A 21,438-nucleotide genomic window follows, 5' to 3' on the forward strand; every position below is an offset into this window, starting at 1 on the left:
CAATAGTCGGATCGTGCCGTAGTTGACGACATGTCAGGGTGAAGCTGCGTGTCCACTGTCATGGGTTGTGGTAGTCTTGGTGGAGTAGGTTGTGGTGTTCTTTGCTGCGTTGATGTTTGTGTGAGGGAGTGCGACTGGTGTGGAGAGGGAGGGAGAGAAGGGAACTGCCCTGCCCAGCTTACCGTTTGTGCTTTCTTGTGGGAACCGCTTTGCTGGCCATGATGATGCGTAGTCCCGTCCGTGTGCCAGCCTTGAGATCCCGGTTGGCCAGCGAAACCGCTCCGCGATGACGAGTTTCCTCGCTTGGGCCCCGACTTATCCCTGGAATGGCTCCTTCACCTGGCTGCACTCCTGGACGCACTGCTCTGCCGTCCGGGGCTGGAAGATGGTGACTGGGCCTTCTTGGTGGGAGTAGCTGACCGGGGTGGTTTGCGTCGGTTGACTGGTGGCAAAAACCGCTTTGGGCATGGTTTGGCAGCCGTCGGGTGGTCGCCACCACAAAGCATGCAAGAAGGGTGGCACTCGTGGTTGTTGGGTGATAGTGAATCCCCGCACACTCGACATTTCGGTGTGTCAGGAAGCTGTGAGCACACATCCTCGCGGTGTCCTATTTCGTTGCCCTTTCTACAGTGAGGAATAGTCCGTTTGTTGAGGTAGCAGCGAAGAGTCTGTCCATACGTGTTGACGAAGAAAGGGACTCGCTTGCCACAAAATGTGAGGACCATTGCTCCGGAGTTGCCGAGGCGTGTGCACGTAAGGACCTCGTAGCCCGGTACTTCGACTTCTGTCAGGAATTCATCTGGTGTGATTTCATGGCCTATTCCGTTGACCACCCCTTTGCACGAATTATCAGGCGCAATACTATAAGAGGTGATGTCGTAGGTTGCTGCGTGGACTGTAATTTTGGTGATTTGTCCAAGTGCCGTGACGATGTGTTCAGATGAGGTGCTTATTGTAGCACATTTTGGTCTTCGTCAACTCGAAGCTTGATATCAGGCTTCTCACTGCGTATATTTGCTGCATGAACTACGGCGAGAACTAACGTCTTGGGGCTTACCTTGCTCAGATTTAATCCACCATGGGGACGGATTGCTAGCTGGTAGTCCTCGGCAGGGAGCGGTGGGAGTCTTGGTAGACGCGTCTTAGGCCGGCTCTGGCGTAGAGCGGGCTCAGACGGCGTGCTGGGCAGCTGTTGAGTCGGTACGGTATGGGGTTGCAGCTGTCGGCGTTTGTTTGCTCTCTTGGTAACAGTGATCCATGGATGTGCGTTGTGCTCATTGCTCACGTGCGTATCGGCGTCTTGACTGGTCTGCGTATCCATCATGTGGTCCGTGGAGCGAGAGGGCAATGAGTGCCTCTCGTCGGCTGCGACGCTCCCAGAGACGCTCGCCATCCGCTGTAGAGCGGGGCGGCGTTCTGTCCAAGCCGCGTCTCCAGCTTCTTAGGGTTAGCGAGGTGTACCTCTTCAAGAACTTTTAAAAGCGTTAAGACGTTTAAAAGTGTACTCACAGGTTGAAGTCCTGTATAGGCTTGACAGTGGTGATGCTAGGAACAAGTTCCTATCATTGCGACAGGTCGCCAGGAAGAAATTCTTCTTGAAAATGAACCTGAGCCGGAGCCGATGTGGTTCGCGTCCGTCGCATGCTCTCCAAGCGCCAGGAAGAGGAAGACAGTTGGATCTGTGCAACTCGACTACTCGGACTTCGACGACCATAGTCATTAGACTTGTGAACCCAAGTTCGCCCTCATAAAGGCGCTTGTTTTTAAGCCTGTATGCCTCAGAATCGCTACAATATATATATATATATATATATATATATATATATATATATATATATATATATATATATATATATATATATATATATATATATATATATATATCCGCGTCTTTATTTCTTAAAAATGCAAGCGGGGGTCGCCACAGGCAGGCACGTGAGAAATCACTCTTCCAGGTCGTGGTGAGTCTTAATATACCACGGCTTTTTGTGATACGTTCATTTACAAAAACGCAACACAATACACCACGACTCATTATAGCACACTTGACTGGAATCTTTCAAAGTGGCAGCTAGGTCGTATCACTGCTACTTCCAAGGAATTATCATTTTACTAAGGCGTCTGTGTGTTTGCTTGCAATATTCTCAAGAAAGAAATAAACACGGTAACCTTTGCAGCGATTGTCTTCTCGGTGTCGTAGCCGACCCATGTCTTCCCGCTGTGTGCGTAGAAGCCGATGGCTGGCTCGATGTACTTCACCTCGGTCCACTGTCGCTTGCAGATCTGAGAGAAGATAACATTTTTTACATCAATCTACAGCAAAAAGATCCCGTCAAGACTTGAGCTCTCAGTCAAGACTGCGAAGAAGTCTAAGGCAAATTTTCTTCTCCCACAAACCTACTGTGTGACTGTTATTTTTGAGTCTTGCTTTAAAGGGGTCAAGAAAAAGTCGCTCTACAACGACAAAGCGGCATCATCGGCAGCCACATGCGCTAACTATATCATCAGTCCGAGTGGACCTGCATTGACGATTTGCATATCGAGGAACACCGAATTCGACGGCATCTTCAAGCGCGCGCAAGAAGGGCTCGTCAGCATCTGGCATATGCAATCCGCATCCCACATAATGCTGCTTAAAATGACGTCAGATGCGGAGTTCAGGTTAGCGCCGATTGATTATGGTAAAGACGCTGATGGGTGTCTCAATCGTACGTACTAGCAAGTACCGAAGAGTTCCGCGTTCTTCGATAGGCAATGCATTACTTGTGCAGACGTCACCTACTAAGTGCGTGTTGATGCCAGTGGTTTCACATTGTTGTTGTAGAGCGAGCGTTCCACGACCCTTTAAATTTTCCACTTCCAACTTTCTATGAACGTTTTTTACGGAGACGACAATTTACTCCTTTCTGGGCCGTTGCACTAAAGTACAAAAGCCGACGTAAGAGCCTCGTCAGGGTGATTTTGTGGGGCACCACGCGCCCTAACAACTGCCCAGAAAATAATGGCGGCGCCCAGAGAGCCTTGAGTGAAAGGGTCTATAGGTGGCCCACCAAGACCTCGTTGTACTACCTTTCCCTTAATGTTATGTGCCCTTTTCTACTAAAAATATTGCCATTCAGAATTTTAGAATACGGTATAATTTGAGTGTTCGGAATAGCATTGTCGGTGCATTCCTTCACTGCATCGACGCTCCGTCTGAGAAAACTGCGAGCCACTCTCCCCTCCAAGCAGCTTTGGAAGGCAAGTCAGAAATACCATCTCACCAACAGGTCCCGTTACTAACATGGCGCCTACAATGGTGACAACGGCGGTGTTATTAGGAGCAACAAAAGAAACCAAAAAATCTGAATAGATATTAAGAAGTGGAAGCAAAGAGAAATAACATACTAACCGCATACTTGATCACCTCGTGAAACGTTTTCATGTCGTGCGACGCACTCGTCAGCCCACCTACCTGTCTTGCCCATCGAGTCACCTGCTTTTCTCCCTTCACCACGTTAGCCTGCCCACCACTTGGAAGAAATGTTTTGTACCTATGTACTGTCACCTAAGTAGCACCAACACCTACTAGCCGACCCACCTGAAGGCAATACCGTCTCATATGTTCTACCATCTCCTTCTCCGCAAGCATATAGGCTCTCATCTCCCATGGAGAGATAAGACATTGCTTACATGCTTAAACTATACCTTCATCACATGCTTCAACCCAGATTAAAGTAGAAATCGCTAAGGAAACATATGCGGCAAAGTAGCCCACGTCACATACCATGCCTCCTCAAATATCTGAGGCCTCTCAGTAAAGAAATGAGTGCACCGCGATTAAACCGATAAGACGGCACGCTGTCGTCCTGCATGCGCAATTTCTCACGTAAGTTATTGAGCTGAAAGATTTGCGGCTTACGATTTACACCTTAGTAAAGCAGCGCACAGTTGCTCTTTCGAACACCCGTACCACTACTGGGCTCTTTCACACAATTTGAAGCCTGATATAATCCTCCGCTGCACTGCTGTTGTTGTTACAGGGATAGGCTGCGCAGCCACAGGTCGTGAGTTCACCCGGCTGAGACGGTCGCATTTCGACGGACACGAAATGTTAGTCCTGTGCGCTCTGCTATGCCTATGCTCGTTAAACAACTTCAGATGATCAAAACTGCCCGAGCCTTCCATGGCGTGCCTCATATATTATCGTGGTTCTGCCATACAAAATTTCAAATATTGTGACGTGATATTGCATGATAATTAAGTCAACGATTCTACTGTGAGGATTGCCATCTCTCCCAAAAGATGTAACACAGCGTCAGAAACGATATTATTGTGAGAAACGTGATAGTGGCGACAAAGAAAGCGCTTAACAGCGCAAACGACAGGAGGGGATAGGAGACAGAAGGGGATCCCCTCCTGTCGTTTGCGCTGTTAAGCACATTCTTTGTCTACGATGCAGCACCAACCAGCCCAATCAAGCACTTTGTCATAGTGGAGGGCTGCTTAAATTTTCGTCACCTCGGGTTCTTTAACGTGCACTTAAATCCAACTACACAGCCACACATCTCGTGCATCGTGTCCATCAAAATGCAGCAGACAAGGCAGGCATTCGATCCAGCGACTTTCGGGTCACTAGACGAACGCAATAATCACAACAGCAGGAGCGGGTTGTGTTGCCTATATAGCGTAACACACCTCGGAATAGGAAACGTCCCTGACGTGTTTCGCCGGTGCTCCAAGTCCATGCTCAGAAGAGTCCCGCAGCTGAAACTGGTTGCCACCCAGCACGAGCGTGAAGCACACCTGAGACTTCGGTGATCTCGCCGCCAGCTTGGCCAGCTGGCCCACTTCACGGCCCTGCATGAGATAGTAATGATTTCGCCTTTACTAGAGAAATTCAGAAGGTGGTGGCATTCAGCTTGATTGTTTTGCTTCGAAACCTGTATATGGCTAGAAGAAACAAAAACACTGTGCGGCAGCGGTGTCACGAGTGGTCTCCATTGGCTGTGTTATCAGTTACGTTGTTTGCAGCATCGTACCCAAGCACGTGCGCCATTGGCCGTGTTGTGAGTGACGTAAGTCAGCCATCCCGTCGGAACCATGGTGCCAAGCACGCGCGAGTTTTTCCCGAAACTTTCCACATGTGTATGCCACGGACAACTGTAGAAGGGCACCGACAGTTGAAACGTGAGAGAGCTCGCATTCGTCGGGCCAATGGTGCATTCTGGGCACACAAACGGGCCCAGGAGCCGGTACTGACACTAACTGCGTGCCGATGATTCAGTGACCTTCCAAGCAGCGCTAAATATTCAACGGTAATGCAAGCGCCAGTGATGGACAGATTCCGCATACCACGCCACTGAATTAGCTTGCAAACGCTTGCACTAACTCGGCGTTGCAGCGTCAATGCGGTGACTACAGGAGCAGGTTCGAAGAGTTGAACGCGCGCTTTCGGCAGGAGTTTCTCCAGTGGGACATTGGCTTCGGCTGCGACGTCTGTGACCGCTATTGTTTCGAGAACAGCCACTGTGGCCAATGCATTGTGAAACGCAATCAACCACTCATTACACTCCATGATTGTCACAATTCGAGGCACAATATGTGGCATATCAAAATTGACCTTCTCCCCGAAGCGAACTCTGGCGGGTTGCGAAGCAGCAGGTATGTGCGCGGCTTTGACCCGGTTGAAACGAGCTTCGACGTCGTGGCTGGACGAACGGTTTGAAGCGAAGCTCGGTTTAGTGTTTTCTCGAGTAAACGCTCGTTTGAAACTCGAAGACACGGGAGACGAGTTCGGTTTCTTGTAGGTTTCATCGCAGACAAAGGACCCGAAAGAGAAAAGAGATTTAGTCACGCGTCTGCAACAGCCGTATGGACCCAGCCTGCTTACCATTTGTAAGAGCAAGCCGCGTCCGTATGGCTGCTGTGGGCACGCAACTAAATCTGCAGTGTTTGTACTCGACGTGCGGTCGAGTGTTTCGGTCAATTGAGGGGATGAAGTGAGAGAAAAGTGCGTGTTGTGAGCGGGCGAAACAGCCAGCAGCTGCTGCGGGTGACAGAGTGACGTCAATGCACAGCTGCGCCTTTACCTGCTTGGGATCGCTCCAACACCTGCAGGGAAGTCAGTGTGGACTCAAGGGATGGCGTTATGCAGGTTAGTGAAATAGCTACTTCACATCTAATATAAACTGTTAAACCCAAGCCAAACATGTGGCATACGTCATTAAGAAGCACGAACATGTAATCAGTTTGTGAAAAGCCGCTGGGTTGAGCCCACTGCTTAACACTGGGGCCACACATTTTAGCTTTCGTGGATAAACCATTTGTACGGAGTGCCTTGGCGGCAATTTTCGCCTATTGAAACCGGTAGCGCAAGAGTATAATTGGACCATCATTCACGTGCTTTGCCTCGCAATACCTCTGTTGCTACAGGCAGCAACTGCATTCATATCTAAAACAGCCAAGTGAATGAATGAATGAATCAATCAATCAATAAGTGGGACGTTTATTTCAAAGAAAAGAAAAGTTCTGGTCCACAGTTTTCGAACATGAGCGGATGGGATTATTAGTTGCACAGCGTTAGCATATTAGTATAATACCAGTTTGCGTTCATTAGCTGCAGTAGACGTTCGACGAGTTGCTATCACTCGAGTTAGTCCACCTCTTCTAGACAACTCGAAACAGACCACTTGTACTAGCATAGGTCACTAGTGATTTTTTGAGCTTCATCATTACACAATACCACAGTGCCTATTAGATTCTTATGTTTTCGCGTGCCTGGTATTGGATGTCTCTTCGTCTTCGCAAGAAAGCAGAACAAACCCAAATGAGATAATGTAAATCTGCTCGGCATAATTCTTGACAATGTGGGCATTGAGGAAAAGTGTTTCCAATTGCTTGTCCATCTCCAAACCATTTGTCAAGTACATGTGTATGACGCTATGATGAATTGGGAGACGTGGCCTGACTCATACGCCATGTTTATTCCATTCTGCACTTTTTCTTCGGCTTCTACCAACCATCGCATGATACGTCACACGATTCTCCCTCCCCCGGAAGGAGGCATGGATTACGAACAAGGAAAAGTAAACAAGGAGAGATTGAAAAGTCACAAATGTCAAAATTCACGATTGGTTCTATGCTCCAGGGGAGTTCCGTAAACTTTCAAAGACTTCAGGGGAGAGTGCAGCAGTCCGGTTAACGCAGGAGTTCTGGTGGACGAGGCTGCCTTTGTTCCTGCCGAGTACAAGGGGTGCTTTTGTGACTTTTGAAGATTTTTCTATAGCGATGTCGCAGATGTTTTGATCGAAGGCACGTTTTCAATCTCTGGTGGAGAATGTATCCACGACGATGGACCTTTTCGCAATGTTCTTTGAGCCTTAAGAGTGCTTTCGATGAAGTTTTCTTTCGACGTCGACAATGATGAAGAATACGTTGACGTGGTAGTTTCTTGGTTTCATCGACTTGCTTGTGGTGTGACATTGATCGTGGTGTGCCCAGATTCTTAGCAAGCCCTCCACGGGCTTCTACGAGGCCAACCAATGCAGCTGTTTCTGGAGCAAGCCAATGTGGGGGGTTTCACGCACTTGAATCTTCTGTATTCATAAACCGTTCATTGTGGGTCGTTGCCGGAAGGGTACTTGTGTCATCAGAAGTCGCACGTACGCTTTTGTTTTCAGTGTTGGCAGTGAGGTTGGTCACTGAATTGACGTCGCTTCGATCTTGGGATTGATGAACACTAGACGCTTCTGCAAAAAAGTTTTCTTCACAAGATGCTGATTCTGAATGCTTCTGTCTTTGTGGAACTGCTGAGCTGAATACCAAGTCTGTTTGAAAAGTACGCATGCGGCACGAAGTATTCAATGCATCTGAGTCATCAATAGTGGATTCAATTGTTTTATGCAGCGGAGAGCTAAGCACTGGCGATATTTTTGCGGATGAGGAACCAGGTGGAAGGTTCAGAAAACAACAGCGTGGTCTTTCCATGAGCGTGTGGCTAACTTCACCTGACGGGAATTGTAAATTCATGCTCTTTGCTCGAATGCGTGAAGGCTGCTTATGGCTGCGATGACTGAGTTCGAATGCACTGAGAGTGTGTGTTCTAATCGAATCTTCATTGGTGTCTTGAAACCAGGCGATCATTTCTTCTTTTATCTTTTGCCAAGACTCGTCGTTGTCGAATATGTGGGTGAGGTAAAAATTAAATGCCTCGCCGGTGACGTAGTCGCTGAAGTTCCTAACCATCTCCCGTTCCGACCAAGATGCAGCGGTTGCGTAGAGCTCGAACAGGTCGAACCAGTCTTGTACAGGTCCATCTTCTGCCGCCCCGGTGTACTTGGGGATGGGAAGGTCAGTCGATGATTCTGTCATGGTGCTGGTCGCTGTGTGCGGCCAGGAGATGATTTCGTAGTCGATGTATGGTCAGGGCGTCTTGTGGAGAACTGCGTCGATGATGAAACACTGATGAAATGGCTAGGAGGTCTTGATCCTGTCGACTCGTGTGACGCTATGATGAATTGGGAGACGTGGCCTGGCTCATACGCCCTGTTTATTCCATTCTGCACTTCTGTTTCATCGGCTTCTACCAACCATCGCTTGATACGTCACATGTGGCGTATATGCTATATTGGCCATAACCTTCTTCAGAAATATTTCTTGCGCACTTTTCGCTCAAAAGAGGTGCTGGTGTAGCTTTCAATAGCCTTCGTTTAGTTCGCATTTTAATTTACGCGAATATATTTCATAAATGCTCTGCTAGAAGAGCCTTCACGCAAAGTATTTGGATTTAGATTGAGAAGGTCCGCCTAGTGTGGCGACGAATCGTGGTTTGGGGTAAGTAGACAATAGCCAAGCCCACCAGCTTGCGCGGCGACCGCATGAGCGGCTTCGTCTCACTCGTTCGCGCCAGTATCACCTGGTGTCCACAAAGTTTCCGCATTGATTCCACAGTCCTGTAATCATTTTAACTTCCGTTTTATATAGTTGGCCAGTACTTCCTCAGTGATTGTTGTGAGCTGAGCAACCAATTGGTCTGACTCTGTCAATATACAATAATTCTTTTGTACATTCTTGCTTACAGTGCTTTCCTACATCTACCGGAGTAGTGTTGATCGCTCCCTATATGCCCAACAAGTGTGCATGTAAGAGTGCCCCACCGGTAAGCTGGCAACTATGACAACCGGAATGCGGATGTGCTGGCGCAGGCTATACTAGCTTGTTCGTCTTTGATCGTTTTGTCAGTGTAGATTTCAACGGTGTTCTCAGCTTTGCGGAGGTGCTGCCTTTTCACAAGTGTTACCTGGTGGTTGTGTTGCACCTGGCGATCGGGCGCTGTTACTTCCGTGCGCTCAGCGGGGCTTCTCACGGTGCTACTTGGGTCGTTTTCTCGTGCTTTAACCCTGCGTGAACTCTTTTGTCTCATGCCATGATTTCTTTGCCCTGTGGAGTGTTCTCAAGCCGGCATCGCGTGCGAACATTTGCTTCAATAATTACGCCCCTCAAAGTAGGTAGCGGCAAAAGTTGGAACCACTCCTCGTTGCTTGTGTGCTTCGGGAGCCCAACTATCATACGAAGGGTCGCTCGGTGTAACTTTTTAACGTAATTAAGGTCTCAATCACTGTTCATACATAGGAGCGCCGTAAAGAGTCCTTCCGACAGCGAAAGCTCTAGCAAGTGTTTAGCAAAGTTTTCTGTCTTGCCCCAGCATGCTTATTGAAAATGCGTCGGACCATGTGCAACATCGGGCTCCACGTGCGTAGGAAGGCTCGGATCTATTGCTTGGGACCGTTGCAACTAGAAATCTATACTCCAAAGACCCTAAATTGTCCATTAGTAGATGTAATAGTGCTGTCGCCGGTGAGTACTATGATTTCCTTGCTTTCATCAGTCGCCTTTATTTCCGTCTTTTCAGACGACAACTCAAGTCCGAGGTGTCCTAAAGTATCATTAAGGGCGAGGATAGCTCCTTGGAGTTCAGTTTGCATGCTTCGCTCATCGGGATAATCTGCCGCTTCCATCCATATTGTGATGTCATCTGTGTAAATAGTAAAACAGGCTCAAGTTTCTTCGTCACACCTTTCCGTCACCCGCGTCATGGCTAGATTGACTAGCAAAGGACCATGAATGGAGCAGGGGCACAGCCCTATTTAGATAATAGGTCCTCGGACTCCATCCCGGTGCTTCGCCGTGGATCATGATTGACCTACTTTGGAGAAAGTTGCCGAGCCAATTATACGCTCTTGGCTGGGATACTTTGATGTCAGTCGTGGTATAACCTCCTGTTTTACGTTGTCAAAAACCTTGCGTATATCAACTGCAAGGATATATTCTGGCGTCTGTTCGCCATATACGCCGTTGACGACTCTGCGAAGTAACCACAGGCAGTGATGCGTGCCCATGTTCGGCCAAAAACTTGCCTGCGCAGAGTGCAGTCTAGTTTTCACGTCATCATCATCAGCAGCAGCAGCAGCAGCCTGACTACGCCCACTGCAGGGCAAAGGTCTCTCCCATGATCCGCCAATCAACCCGGTCTTGTGCTTTCCGTTGCCACGTTATACCCACAAACTTCTTAATTTCATCGGCCCACCTAATTTACTGTCTCCCCTTCATGCATTTGCCTTCTCTGAAAATCCAGTCAGTTCCCCTTAAAGACCTCTGGTTATCCTGCCTACGTGCTACGTGTCCAGCTCATGTCTATTTCTTTTTCTTGATTTAAACTATGATATCCTTATTCCCAGTTTGTTCCCTGACCCACTCTCCTTTCGTCTTGTCTTTTAAGGTTACACCTACCATTTTCCTTTCCATCACTCGCTGCGTCGTCCTCAATTTAAGCTGAGCCCTCTTTGTAAGCCTCCAAGTTTCTGCTCCGTAGGTAAGTACTGGAAAGATGCAGCTGTTATATACCTTCCTCTTGATTGATAGCGACCATCTGCAAGTCATGGTTTGAGAGTGCTTGCCTAATGTGCTCCACCCCAGTCTTATTCTAGTTACTTCAGTCTCGTAGTTTGGCTCCGCGGTGATTACCTGTCTCGTAGTTTGGCTCCGTGGTGATTACCTGTCCTAAGTAGACATATTCCTTTACAACTTCTAGCGTCTTTCCACGTGTCACAAAGTGCTGTTTTCTGCCGACATTGTTGCACAGTGCATTTTATTTTCACACCTACTTTTCTGCTTTCTGTGCCCAGTTCAGTAATCATGAAGTGCAATTCGTCCCCTGAGTTACTCATCAAGACAATTTCATCATTGAATTGCAGGTTACTGCGGTACTCTCCATTAACTCTTATCCCTAACTCTACAAAGTCTAGGGTCCTGAATACCTCCTGTAAGCATGAGGGCAATAGCATTGGAGAGATCGTGTCCCCCTGCCTTACACTCTTATTTATAGGGATTATGTCGTTTTCTTTATGGATAACTATAGTGACTGAGGATCCTCTGTAGATTTCTTCCAGTATGTTTATGTAAGTTCTTTGATTCCCTGATACCGTAGTGCCTGTATTACTGCTGATGTCTTGACTGAGTCAAACAACTTCTCGTAATCTTTGGAAGCTATGTATAGAGGTTGGTTGTATTAAGCGCATTTCTCTATTACCTGATTGATAATATGAATATGGCCTATTGTGGAGTAGCCGGGGCGAAATTCTGCTTGCTCCTTTGGCTGATTGAACTCTAATATCGTCTTAATAATATTAGCTATTATTTTTGTAAATAGTTTGTATAGAACGAAGAGTAAGCTGATTGGCCTGTAATTTTTCAAATTCTTGACGTCTCCTTTCTTGTGGATCAAGACGATGTTGGCTCTCTTCCAAGATTCTGGTACCCTTCCCGTTAAGAGACACGTTGTATATAAGGTGGCCAATTTTTGTCACACAAATTCTTCGCCATCTTTCAAGAGGTTCATTGTTACTTTATCCTCACCAGTGGCTTTGCCTCTTTGTATTCCTTCTAGGGCTTTACTTTCCCTGTCGTTACTGGTAGGATGTCAAATTATCTTGGAATACTATAATTTCTCACAATACCATCCTGGTTCTTTTGACTTCTTTACAGCTCTCTGTAGAACTCCTCCGCCATTTCGACTATCCTATCCATGTTGGTTATACCATTGCCTTCCTGTTTGTCTATGCATACATTCAATTTTTGCCTATGCACAGTTCTGCCTTCGCAGCTTTTAGGTTTCTGTCGCTTCTTACAGCCTACTCAATTCTTTCCACGTTATACCTCTTGATATCGGCTGCTTTACGCCTCTTGGTTAACTTCGAAAGTTCCACTAACTCTATTTCGTCAGTTCAATTTGAGGCTTTTATCATTTGTCATCTCCTAATAAAGTTATTTTTTGTCTCCTGAGATAGTTTGTCAGTTCCCCGTCCAGTGACTGAACCACCAACATCAATTGCAAACTTTTTTATGGCACTAGCATTATTCTTCATTGTGTCAACACTGACGTTGGTTATCTCATTTAGTGCCTCGAATTGATTCTGAAGCAAAACTCTGAATTTCTGCATTTTTCCTGTCACTTCCAGTTCATTATTTGGCTTCTTGAGTATCAGTATTTGTCTTTGCTTTTTTAAATCTAGGTTTATACGAGCTCTTACCATTCTATGGTCATTGCATGTAATCTTGCCAACTACTTCTACATGCTCTACAATGTATGAGTATGCACACAGAATGAAGTCCATTTCATTTCTAGTTTCACCATTAGGACTTCGCCACGTCCTCTTATGATGAGCCCGTTTTCTGAAGAAGGTAATCATATTCAGTAAATTATTCTGTTTTGCAAAGTCTACAAATAACTCCCCTCTGGCATTTCTAGAGCCGATGCAATATTCTCCGACTGCATGATCTGTGGCCTGTTCCTTGCCTAATCTGGTATTAAAGTCGCCCATAAGATTGTATACCATGTCTTTACTTTTAAAGGGCCAGTAAACAGCCTGGAGGTCCAAACATATTTAAAAAGAGATATATGTGCAGTTTGTTTGCGAACATGCTGCCGCAAAAATTTTAAGACTACGTGCTATAATAAGGAAGTTACTGGCGTTAGAACATCGGTCTAAGATGGTTTCAAATTTTCGCGCGGCCTCGCCGCCCTTCTCTCTTCCATTGCCCGTTGTTGTGACTCCACCCACTTCGGCAATGTGACACCAGGTCAGCGATTGACGTCGTCGGTGAACTCGATCAGTCGCAACGCACTTCCGCTTGCTACAAAGCGTGGTTGTTTGTTTACCGTTTGCCGCACCAGCCACGGGTCAACCGTGTAAGTGTCAGGTGCGAAGTGTCGACCACAAACGATCAGGTCCCCAACTTATGTCGGTGGATAGCCGATTCGGTTCAGCCATGCAGCGTGCAGGACCCCATCGTGAGGCACCCAGTACCGATGCTTCTCCGCTGCCCAGTAGCTCGACGTCAAGGGCGAAGCACATACGTACGTGTACAAAGACGCTGTAGTTGAGCGAGGAGTGTACACGTGCACGCGACAACTGCGAGGCTGATTTTTTCACTGCAGTGCCAAGAAACAAGGGGAAGTTTCGTAGCTGTGGGTGGGAGCAGGAACTGACGTTGACTTCACAACTGTTTTTTTACACCTGATTTAGATCAATCGGCGAGCTACGTGCTACGTCACGTCGCCGATCGCCGAGTTGATGTCACTGCGCGTGCAAGGGGGTCGGTCTGGCGTAGAACAGATGCGCGGGAGTTTTTTTTTAATAGAGGTTCTGTGCGACCCGCAGCGCCGTAATATTCAGAAAACGTGATCGCTGAGGTCTAATCTATGAATGGCCAAGCTTGTATGGAGGCGTCAAAAAAGTCGGAGACTTTTTACTGGCCCTTTAATGGCTGACTCTACGTCTTTATAAAAGCGTTCAACTAAAAGATCATCATGGCTCGAAGTTGGCGCGTAGGCATGTGCCACCTTCATCGTGTACCTTTTGTTAAACCTAATTATGATACTTGCCACCCCCTCACTGATGCTATAGTATTCTTGTATGTTGCCAGCGATATTCTTGTGTATGAGAAACCCCACTCCTAGCTCTTTTCTGTCAACTAATACATGGTTGCATAGGACGAGTCCACTCTTTAGAACTGTATAAGCCTGACGTGTCCTGTCAACTTCGCTGAGACCTATCACATCCCAGTTAACACCCTCTCATTCCTTGAATATTCCACTAGACTAGCCTCACTGGATAGCGTTCTGGTGTTGAAAGTAGCCATGTTCAGATTCCAATGGCGGCCTGTCCATACCCAAGGATTCTTAGCCCCCTCAACTGCATCACAGCTCTGACCACCACTTTGGACAGTTTCTTCGCAGCTGCTGGGGACTGAGAGACAAGTATTAATTGCTGTGTTCATGGAAGGTTCTTGCCAGGGGCTGCACTAGGGTGGCCAATCCTGCTCTGGTGAGGGAGTGCATTACCGGCAGATGGTCGCCAGCGAGGCTGCACCCCAGACCTCTTTTTTAATGATTTTTCCCTCGCGCATTTAAAGTAGACATACAATTGAGAATGGTTCGACATCTCTATTCGAACCAAATTTTGTCATGACATGCTTGGCTGCTGTGCTTTCTCCAGGTAGATAGTCTGTTACTCTTTAATAGCAATGTAGAAACCCACATGACCACCTATACCTGGTTCACCTATACTTCACCTGGCTTGTTGCTCGCCTTACTTTTTTCCTAACTGTCTGAAAATATAATTTCCCAAATAAAAAGAAAGAAATAAAGACAAAGAAAAGGACCCTGCGTGGTTTCAAACTTCTGACCTTGCGAGCTTACGCCGGACTATAGTGCCTTGGATGACACTATTTCTCGCGCGTTTGTTCTCTATTCGGCCTGCCTCACTCTATTTCAACATTGTTCGCTTCAGAGTCCCCGCAATGTCAACGTTTTGCCGATTTCGAGTGGTCGCACCCATACTTTGACGTTTCCTGTAAGCCGAAGAGTTGCGCGCACCTGTTTTCCTACTAATAGGCTACTTTGACGTGATTCTTACGCTGAGCATATACGTCGCGGGCGGTTGGAGTGCTTGAAAATTAAACGCGAAAAGTTTCTAGCTTCTAAATAATAGACAGAGGCTGCCTTAGAGCTGTATCCTATTTCGCTGACGTTATAGGATAGTAAAAAAATCTCTTGTATATAGACATAGAGGAAGACAGTGATCCTCAGACGGAAGTCAGCTATACATATAATTACATCAACGGTTAGCCTAATAAACTAAAATAAAGGAGAGAAGGTAGAAGCTAATTAATTCTAGCTCTAGAAAGTGCCAAAAGGAAAAAAAGTTCGTACAAAAGCAATGTTGTGTTTGCATCACTCACCACAAAGCGTCAGGTTGAATTCATAGAATCCGACATCTCTTGGCACCCACTCTCGCACACAACGATAAATCCACGCGACGAATAAGGTTTCACGTATTCGATGTAATACTGTATTCGCGTGTTCAATGATCACTATATAAAAAAGAAACAATAAATTGTTGCATTGTGAAATAACAAGTGACCTATATAAACATTAGACTGTCATATAGAGATAACTGATGGCCCACAAGCTCATTGTCGAGAGAGCGTACATTATTCAAAAACAGCACATACAAATGGACGCATGTGGCCGGCACACCTTCCAAGGCTTCATTTGCATACACTCGTTCTCCTGTACACTCACTGGCGGGGTTCTGGCCAACAATCGACAATACATATTTGGGGTGGCTTAATGCTATCTCGAAGTGTACTCTAATTTGTTAAATACTTTTTTCTAAACACCATAGTGTAAGAGAAACTATTTTGTCTATTCGGGCTTGCCAAGCATGAGGCCCTCGGGATGGCTTTATGCTTAGCCATAGTAGAGTACCTAATACTCCATTCGTTAAACAATTTTTCGAAACACACAAAACTATTTTGTTACACTGTGTTGCTTCCCACCACGTATTATGCTGTGCCTGTATATAACGCGGTGAACTAGTTCATGGTGTAACTTTTGTCAGCATAGCCTTATGTGAGGCCCACGGGATGTGTGAGGCCCACGGGATGTCTTTATAAAGTCTCCAATAGAGCAGTACCATGTACTCTAAACTGTTAAGTAGACTACATGCAAAGCATCTGTTTAATGACGTGTGTAACGCCGTACATACGTTCATGCGAACGCGCCGCAAAGGTTTTTCCCCGCCGCAGGTGCTGGAAGAGTGAATTTGGTGAAGTCGCAGCTGCGCATTCACGTCACGCTCCCCTCACACGCTTCCCTTGCAGGAGCGCGTTCACAGCACCCTCTGCCTCACCCGAAGCACGCTCACCGCATCGCCCGCAGTTGCCGGCTTTTCCGCATGCTCCCAACACACTTCTCATTCGTTTCACCTTCTCCACTGCCCATATTGCTCGAGTGCACGTGGATTATAAACAATGTTTCGGCTCATTTGTCTGCCATGAAACTTATGGTGTCATTCATTCGCAGATTCAGAGCACTTCCGGCAATGGATGGGATGGATGGAAAAACTTTATTTCGTCAGAAAGCAACTGAGGATGAATCCGTGTTAGATGGCCATCAACCCAAGGTTGGCGGCGACCTGTGTGGCCCACTCCACGACCCTTAACTGGACGACTGGGTCTGAGCTGGTCAACACGGCCTCCCAGTGCTCAAACGAGAGATCACGCATAATATCCACCGGCGGCGGCACTATGCTACATTCCCAAAGTATGTGATCATAGGTTGCCACAGCCTGACACCATTTGCATTGTGGCTTAGTCTCCTCCGGGTACATTTTGTTCAACACGTAAGGGTTGGGAAAAGATCGCGTCTGCAGTTTTCTCCAGACGCATTCCTGCACCTTAGTCAACCGGTTGTGCGGCGGCGGATAAAACCTCCGCTCTAGTTTATAATGATTCGTTATGTCATGAAAGGACACCAGCCCATCTCTAGTGGACCTCCCCGGAACTGGCGGCTCACCTACCCGGCTGACGAAACCTCGAGCATTCATGTGAGCCGCCTCGTTCCCAGGGTTCCCAGAGTGTGCTGGTACCCAGACAATTTATATTTCTCTAATTTCTCGTCCCGTGGCCCCATGCAGAAATCGTGCGGCGGTCGCCGATATTCTGCCCCTCGCCAGATTTCGGATGGCTGTCTTTGAATCACTGAAAATCAAATCTGACTGCGAATTAGTTATAGCTAGCGCTATTGCCACTTCCTCTGCAGTTTCCGAGGAGCGGGTTCTGACCGATCCAGAGGCGACCAAGCGCCCCCACCTGTCCACCACCACAACCACAAAAGCGTCTTTGTCCTTATATTCCGCAACATCTGTATAGACTGCCGCTTTGTACTCGCCGTACTCAACGTGTAAAGCTCTGGCTCTTGCCTGCCTGCGCTACGTATGGTGAATCGGATGCATATTTTTGGGCAAAGGTTTTATGTACAGGGCCTCATATAACTCTCGCCGCACCTGAATTTTAGTGTCCCCAGTGGGAGCCTCTGCTCCAATGCCAATCCTTTCCAATATGATCCTGCCCTCTTTGGTTGTCGAAAGCCTAGCGTGCTGCATCACCAGATGCGCCTCCCATAATTCATCCAGGGTGTTGTGTACCCCTAGTTTTAACAGCCTTTCTGTAGGCGCGTTGTTAGGCTACCCAAGCGCTGCCTTGTAAGCTTGCCGGATCATAGCCTCGACCTTACCTTTTTCTGTGGCATCCAACTTCATATAAGGTGTCGCGTAAGTAATCCTGCGGAGCACAAACGCCTGTACCAGCTTACAGAGTTCTTTTTCTTTAACCCTGCTCTTACGGTTAGCGATTCTTCTGATTAGCCTGACAGTAGCATTGACCGTGGTCTTAAGTTTTTTAAGGGCCACCCTATTCTTCCCGTTAGTTTGCAGATATAGGCTAAGATTTCTAATCGTTTGCGCTTCAGCTACCGGCCTACCCCCTACCTTTACCTCTAACGGCGGTGGCGGAATATAGTGTTTTGCATGTAGCCCTCTGGGTTTGTTCCGAACCACAAAGAGCTTGGACTTGGGCTGAGAGCATGAAAGTCCCGCCTCCCCTGCCAACTCTTCGACAATATTAACTGCCTGTTGTAGTGTTTCTTCCAGATGCGCGTCACTACCCCTGGTTACCCATAGAGTAATATCATCTGCATAAAATGTGTGTTTGAGTCCCGGTATCTCCTCCAGCCTCGGCGGTATTTTAATTAAGGCGATGTTAAACAGGAACGGTGACAAAACTGAACCCTGTGGCGTCCCTTTGCCTCCCAACGCGAATGAGTCCGATTTGATATCTCGTATTGAAATTTCTGCGGTTCGGCCCTCCAAGAATGATCTGATGTAGCGAAATGTCCTGACCCTTGGGTCAATTTTCGATAGGTTATTCAATATTGCCTCATGCGAAACATTGTCGAAAGCTTTATTCAGGTCAAGCCCCAATACAGCTTTGGTGCCCGTGCCACGCCCGGGATCGACTACATCATGTTTTTACTGTATCATGACATCCTGCGTGGACAAATTGGTCCTGAAACCTATAATAGTTGGGGGAAAGATGGCCTTGTCCTCTGCATAATTCTGAAGCCTGATGAGAACCACGTGCTCCATCAATTTGCCCACGCATGATGTCAGCGATATGGGGCGCAGGTTTTCCAAGCAGAGTTTCTTGCCTGGCTTCGGAATAAATATAATCCTAGCATGCTTCCATTGTGCTGGGATCTCCCCGGCCACCCAATACTCATTTATCAAGTCAGTGATCGCCCCGACCGACTTGAAATCTAGGTTTCTCAGCATTTTATTAGTAACTCCATCCGGACCTGCGGCAGACGTAGTACGCAGCTGCCCCTTGGCAAACTCCACCTCCGCAATTGTGAACTCTTCATCTAGGTCTGAGTTTTCCACCCCCGAGTAGTGTGGTAAGCAACCGTCTACTCCATCAGTTATGCACCGATTCCGGAGTTCCTGTATAAACTCTCCAATTGTGGCTTCATATTGATGCATTAACCGAGTCATTTGTCCCCGTTGCGCCATTTTTGTTGCTGCCGGATCCAAAAGATGTCTTAACAGCTGCCATGTCTTTTTGCATCCAAGCTGTCCAATCATGCGATCACAAATCTGGCGCCACTGCTTGGCTTGCAACTCAATTGTATAATTTTCAATTTTACGTTCTAACTTGGCAGTCCTTCTGCGAAGGACGCCATTATGTTTTTGCTTCTTCCACCTTCTCAAGAGACTCGCGTGCGCTTCCCACATGTGTAATAGTCTCGAGTCAGTGGTAAACTCCTCCTGCTACGACTGGCACTTCTACCGTGGTATTATTTACATCCTCCTTGAGCGCCTGTACCCATGCATCCAGGTCATTAATTTTCCCGTTCACAGTGTCTGCTCTGTTTTTTCTAAATCTGTCCCAATCTGTAATTCTATGCCCCCTCACTTTGTCTTTATGCTTCGCAGCGCTAAACGTCGTGGAAAGGATATAGTGATCACTTCCTAGGGCTTGTCTCGTGTTAATCCACTTTGCATTACTGATGCCTCTAAAAAACGTAAGGTCTGGGGAGGTATCCATGCTTATGCTGTTGCCTATCCTCGTATGATCTTGTGGATTGTTTAACAGCGTCCATCGCAGATCCCGGGCAACTTGCCAAAGCCGATGGCCCTTTGGGCTGGCTCGAATATAACCCCACTCCGGGTGAGGCGCATTGAAATCTCCAACCACTATAAGCGGAGCGCGAGCTGCTAACCGTTAAGTTTGAATCAGGAGTTGTGGCAAGCCCAACCCTTTATCTTTTGGAGAACTATACACATTAAGTAAAAACAGACTCTTCTCATACTTTCGTTTAGGCAAAATCTCCAGCAGGGCATAGTCTTCCCTGCTGCTATCTACGGAATGCTGAATGGCAGTGATGTTGCGATGGACTAGCACGGCTGTGAAGACGCGTGATACGCCCCTTGAATCAATTCCTGGCACTGTAAATGCCTTAAATCCAGGTAATTTTACGGAACCACTAGCCTCCTGTAAGGCTATTATGTCTGGTTTGCTGTCTAGATTTTGTACGTGCAACTGCAGGTTGCCCCGCTTTTGACGAAAGCCCCTGCAGTTCCACTGCCAAACCTCAATTTGCTGGCGAGGCGCCATGATGAGGCACCAGGTTGACTAATGGCACTTGGCCACCCACGGGAGGCAGTCTTGCCTCCAATAGAGTATGAAGCTGCTGAAAAATGCCCATGACCTGGGTTTGGGAATCCCTAAATTCAGTGGAGAGCATGCCGAGACGCTCCTCTATTGTGTCTAATCTGGCTTCGATCTTTTCGACTCGAGCCTTCAACCTATCCTGTCTTTTCTCTTGTTTGCCTACTTTATCCGCAAGTGTTCTTACATCCATCTTAAGACTAATGACCTTAAAAACAGGCTGTGGCATGTCTACTGGTGACGTTTCGGCTAATCGTTTTGCGTTAGCTACCTCATCCCCCCGCAGTGGTCTCTTCACTGTCCCCCGATTCTCCACTTCCATAGCTGCACTCTCCTGTACGCGAGCAGACGCCTCTTGCGTCGCTTTCTGTAGGCCTTGCACTGCTGGTGCCTGTGTCCCCTGCCGTTGGTCGTTTCTAAGTGCGTGTTCCATATCTGCAATTCTGTTTTCCATTCTTTTAATCAAGTCTCCCTGTCGCTGAACCAGCGCTGCTAACTCCCTCTCTCGAGCGGTTTCGTTCTGGGAGGCCGTGCTTGCAAGCTCACCTTTTTGTTGGTGTCGCGTGCGCAGCTGTTGGTATTGGATGCTTGTCCACCATCTTGGCCGCCCCCGCGCCCTGGCAATGGCGGTAAGGAACTCGACTGGTCCCTGCTTTTGCTTTTGCCTTCTTTACCCCTCGGTGACCGCTCCGTGGCCTTCGAGGACCGCTTATCGTTGCCAGCTTCGCTCTCTCTTTCGATGCTCTGCTGCCGGCCTGTCGGTGGCTTGTGAGCCAGGCGAAACTTGCAGTTCCGGCTCCCTGTGTGATGCGCACCATGGCACACAATGCAGTCCGGCGTGCACGTAGGTGGCTCTCCTTCTGGCGGGGCAGGATGGTCCTTCCCGCAACGGTGACATAGGTTGCTCTTCGGACGATAGCAAACGTCGGCTTGATGTCCAACTCGTCTGCAGTTGTAGCAGGTCCCGACTAAATTTCTGTACGGGATCACAGCGTACAGACAGTTCCAGTAAGTAATCTGCCGGGATATCTGTTTTCCCCCGAACGTAATCTGAATCGCCTTTAACTTTCCCAGAGGTCTCGCGTCCAGAATGTCTATGCCTTCATTCTTCTTCAGGAATCCCGCCCGGACTTCTTCCACTGGGCATCCATCATAAGCATCGTAAATCACTCCCCGCACGGAGTTCTCCAACGGCGCCACGAATGCCGAAACCGGCAGGTCACGATCACCCAGCTTGAGCGTCTTCACAGTCGCATATGCCCCTCTGCAATTTTTATTTTATTTTTTCTTTTTATTTATTACATACTGCAGTCCGTAGACCAAGCA

General features: G+C 47.5%; 1 protein-coding gene across 1 annotated transcript in view; it reads right to left on the bottom strand.

Moving 5' to 3' along the window:
• Nucleotides 1-21,438, bottom strand: part of LOC119181566 (acidic mammalian chitinase) — a 58,170-nt gene that overhangs the window by 16,690 nt on the left and 20,042 nt on the right. The window contains exons 6-7 of the mRNA XM_037432819.2: nucleotides 4,678-4,839; nucleotides 2,170-2,283 (exon numbers count right to left, since the gene is read on the bottom strand). Of these exons, the coding sequence (XP_037288716.1) occupies nucleotides 2,170-2,283; nucleotides 4,678-4,839 (276 nt within the window). The remainder of the gene's footprint in view (nucleotides 1-2,169; nucleotides 2,284-4,677; nucleotides 4,840-21,438) is intronic.

Source organism: Rhipicephalus microplus, unplaced genomic scaffold, assembly GCF_043290135.1.
Source record: "Rhipicephalus microplus isolate Deutch F79 unplaced genomic scaffold, USDA_Rmic scaffold_24, whole genome shotgun sequence".
NCBI lineage: Eukaryota > Metazoa > Arthropoda > Arachnida > Ixodida > Ixodidae > Rhipicephalus > Rhipicephalus microplus.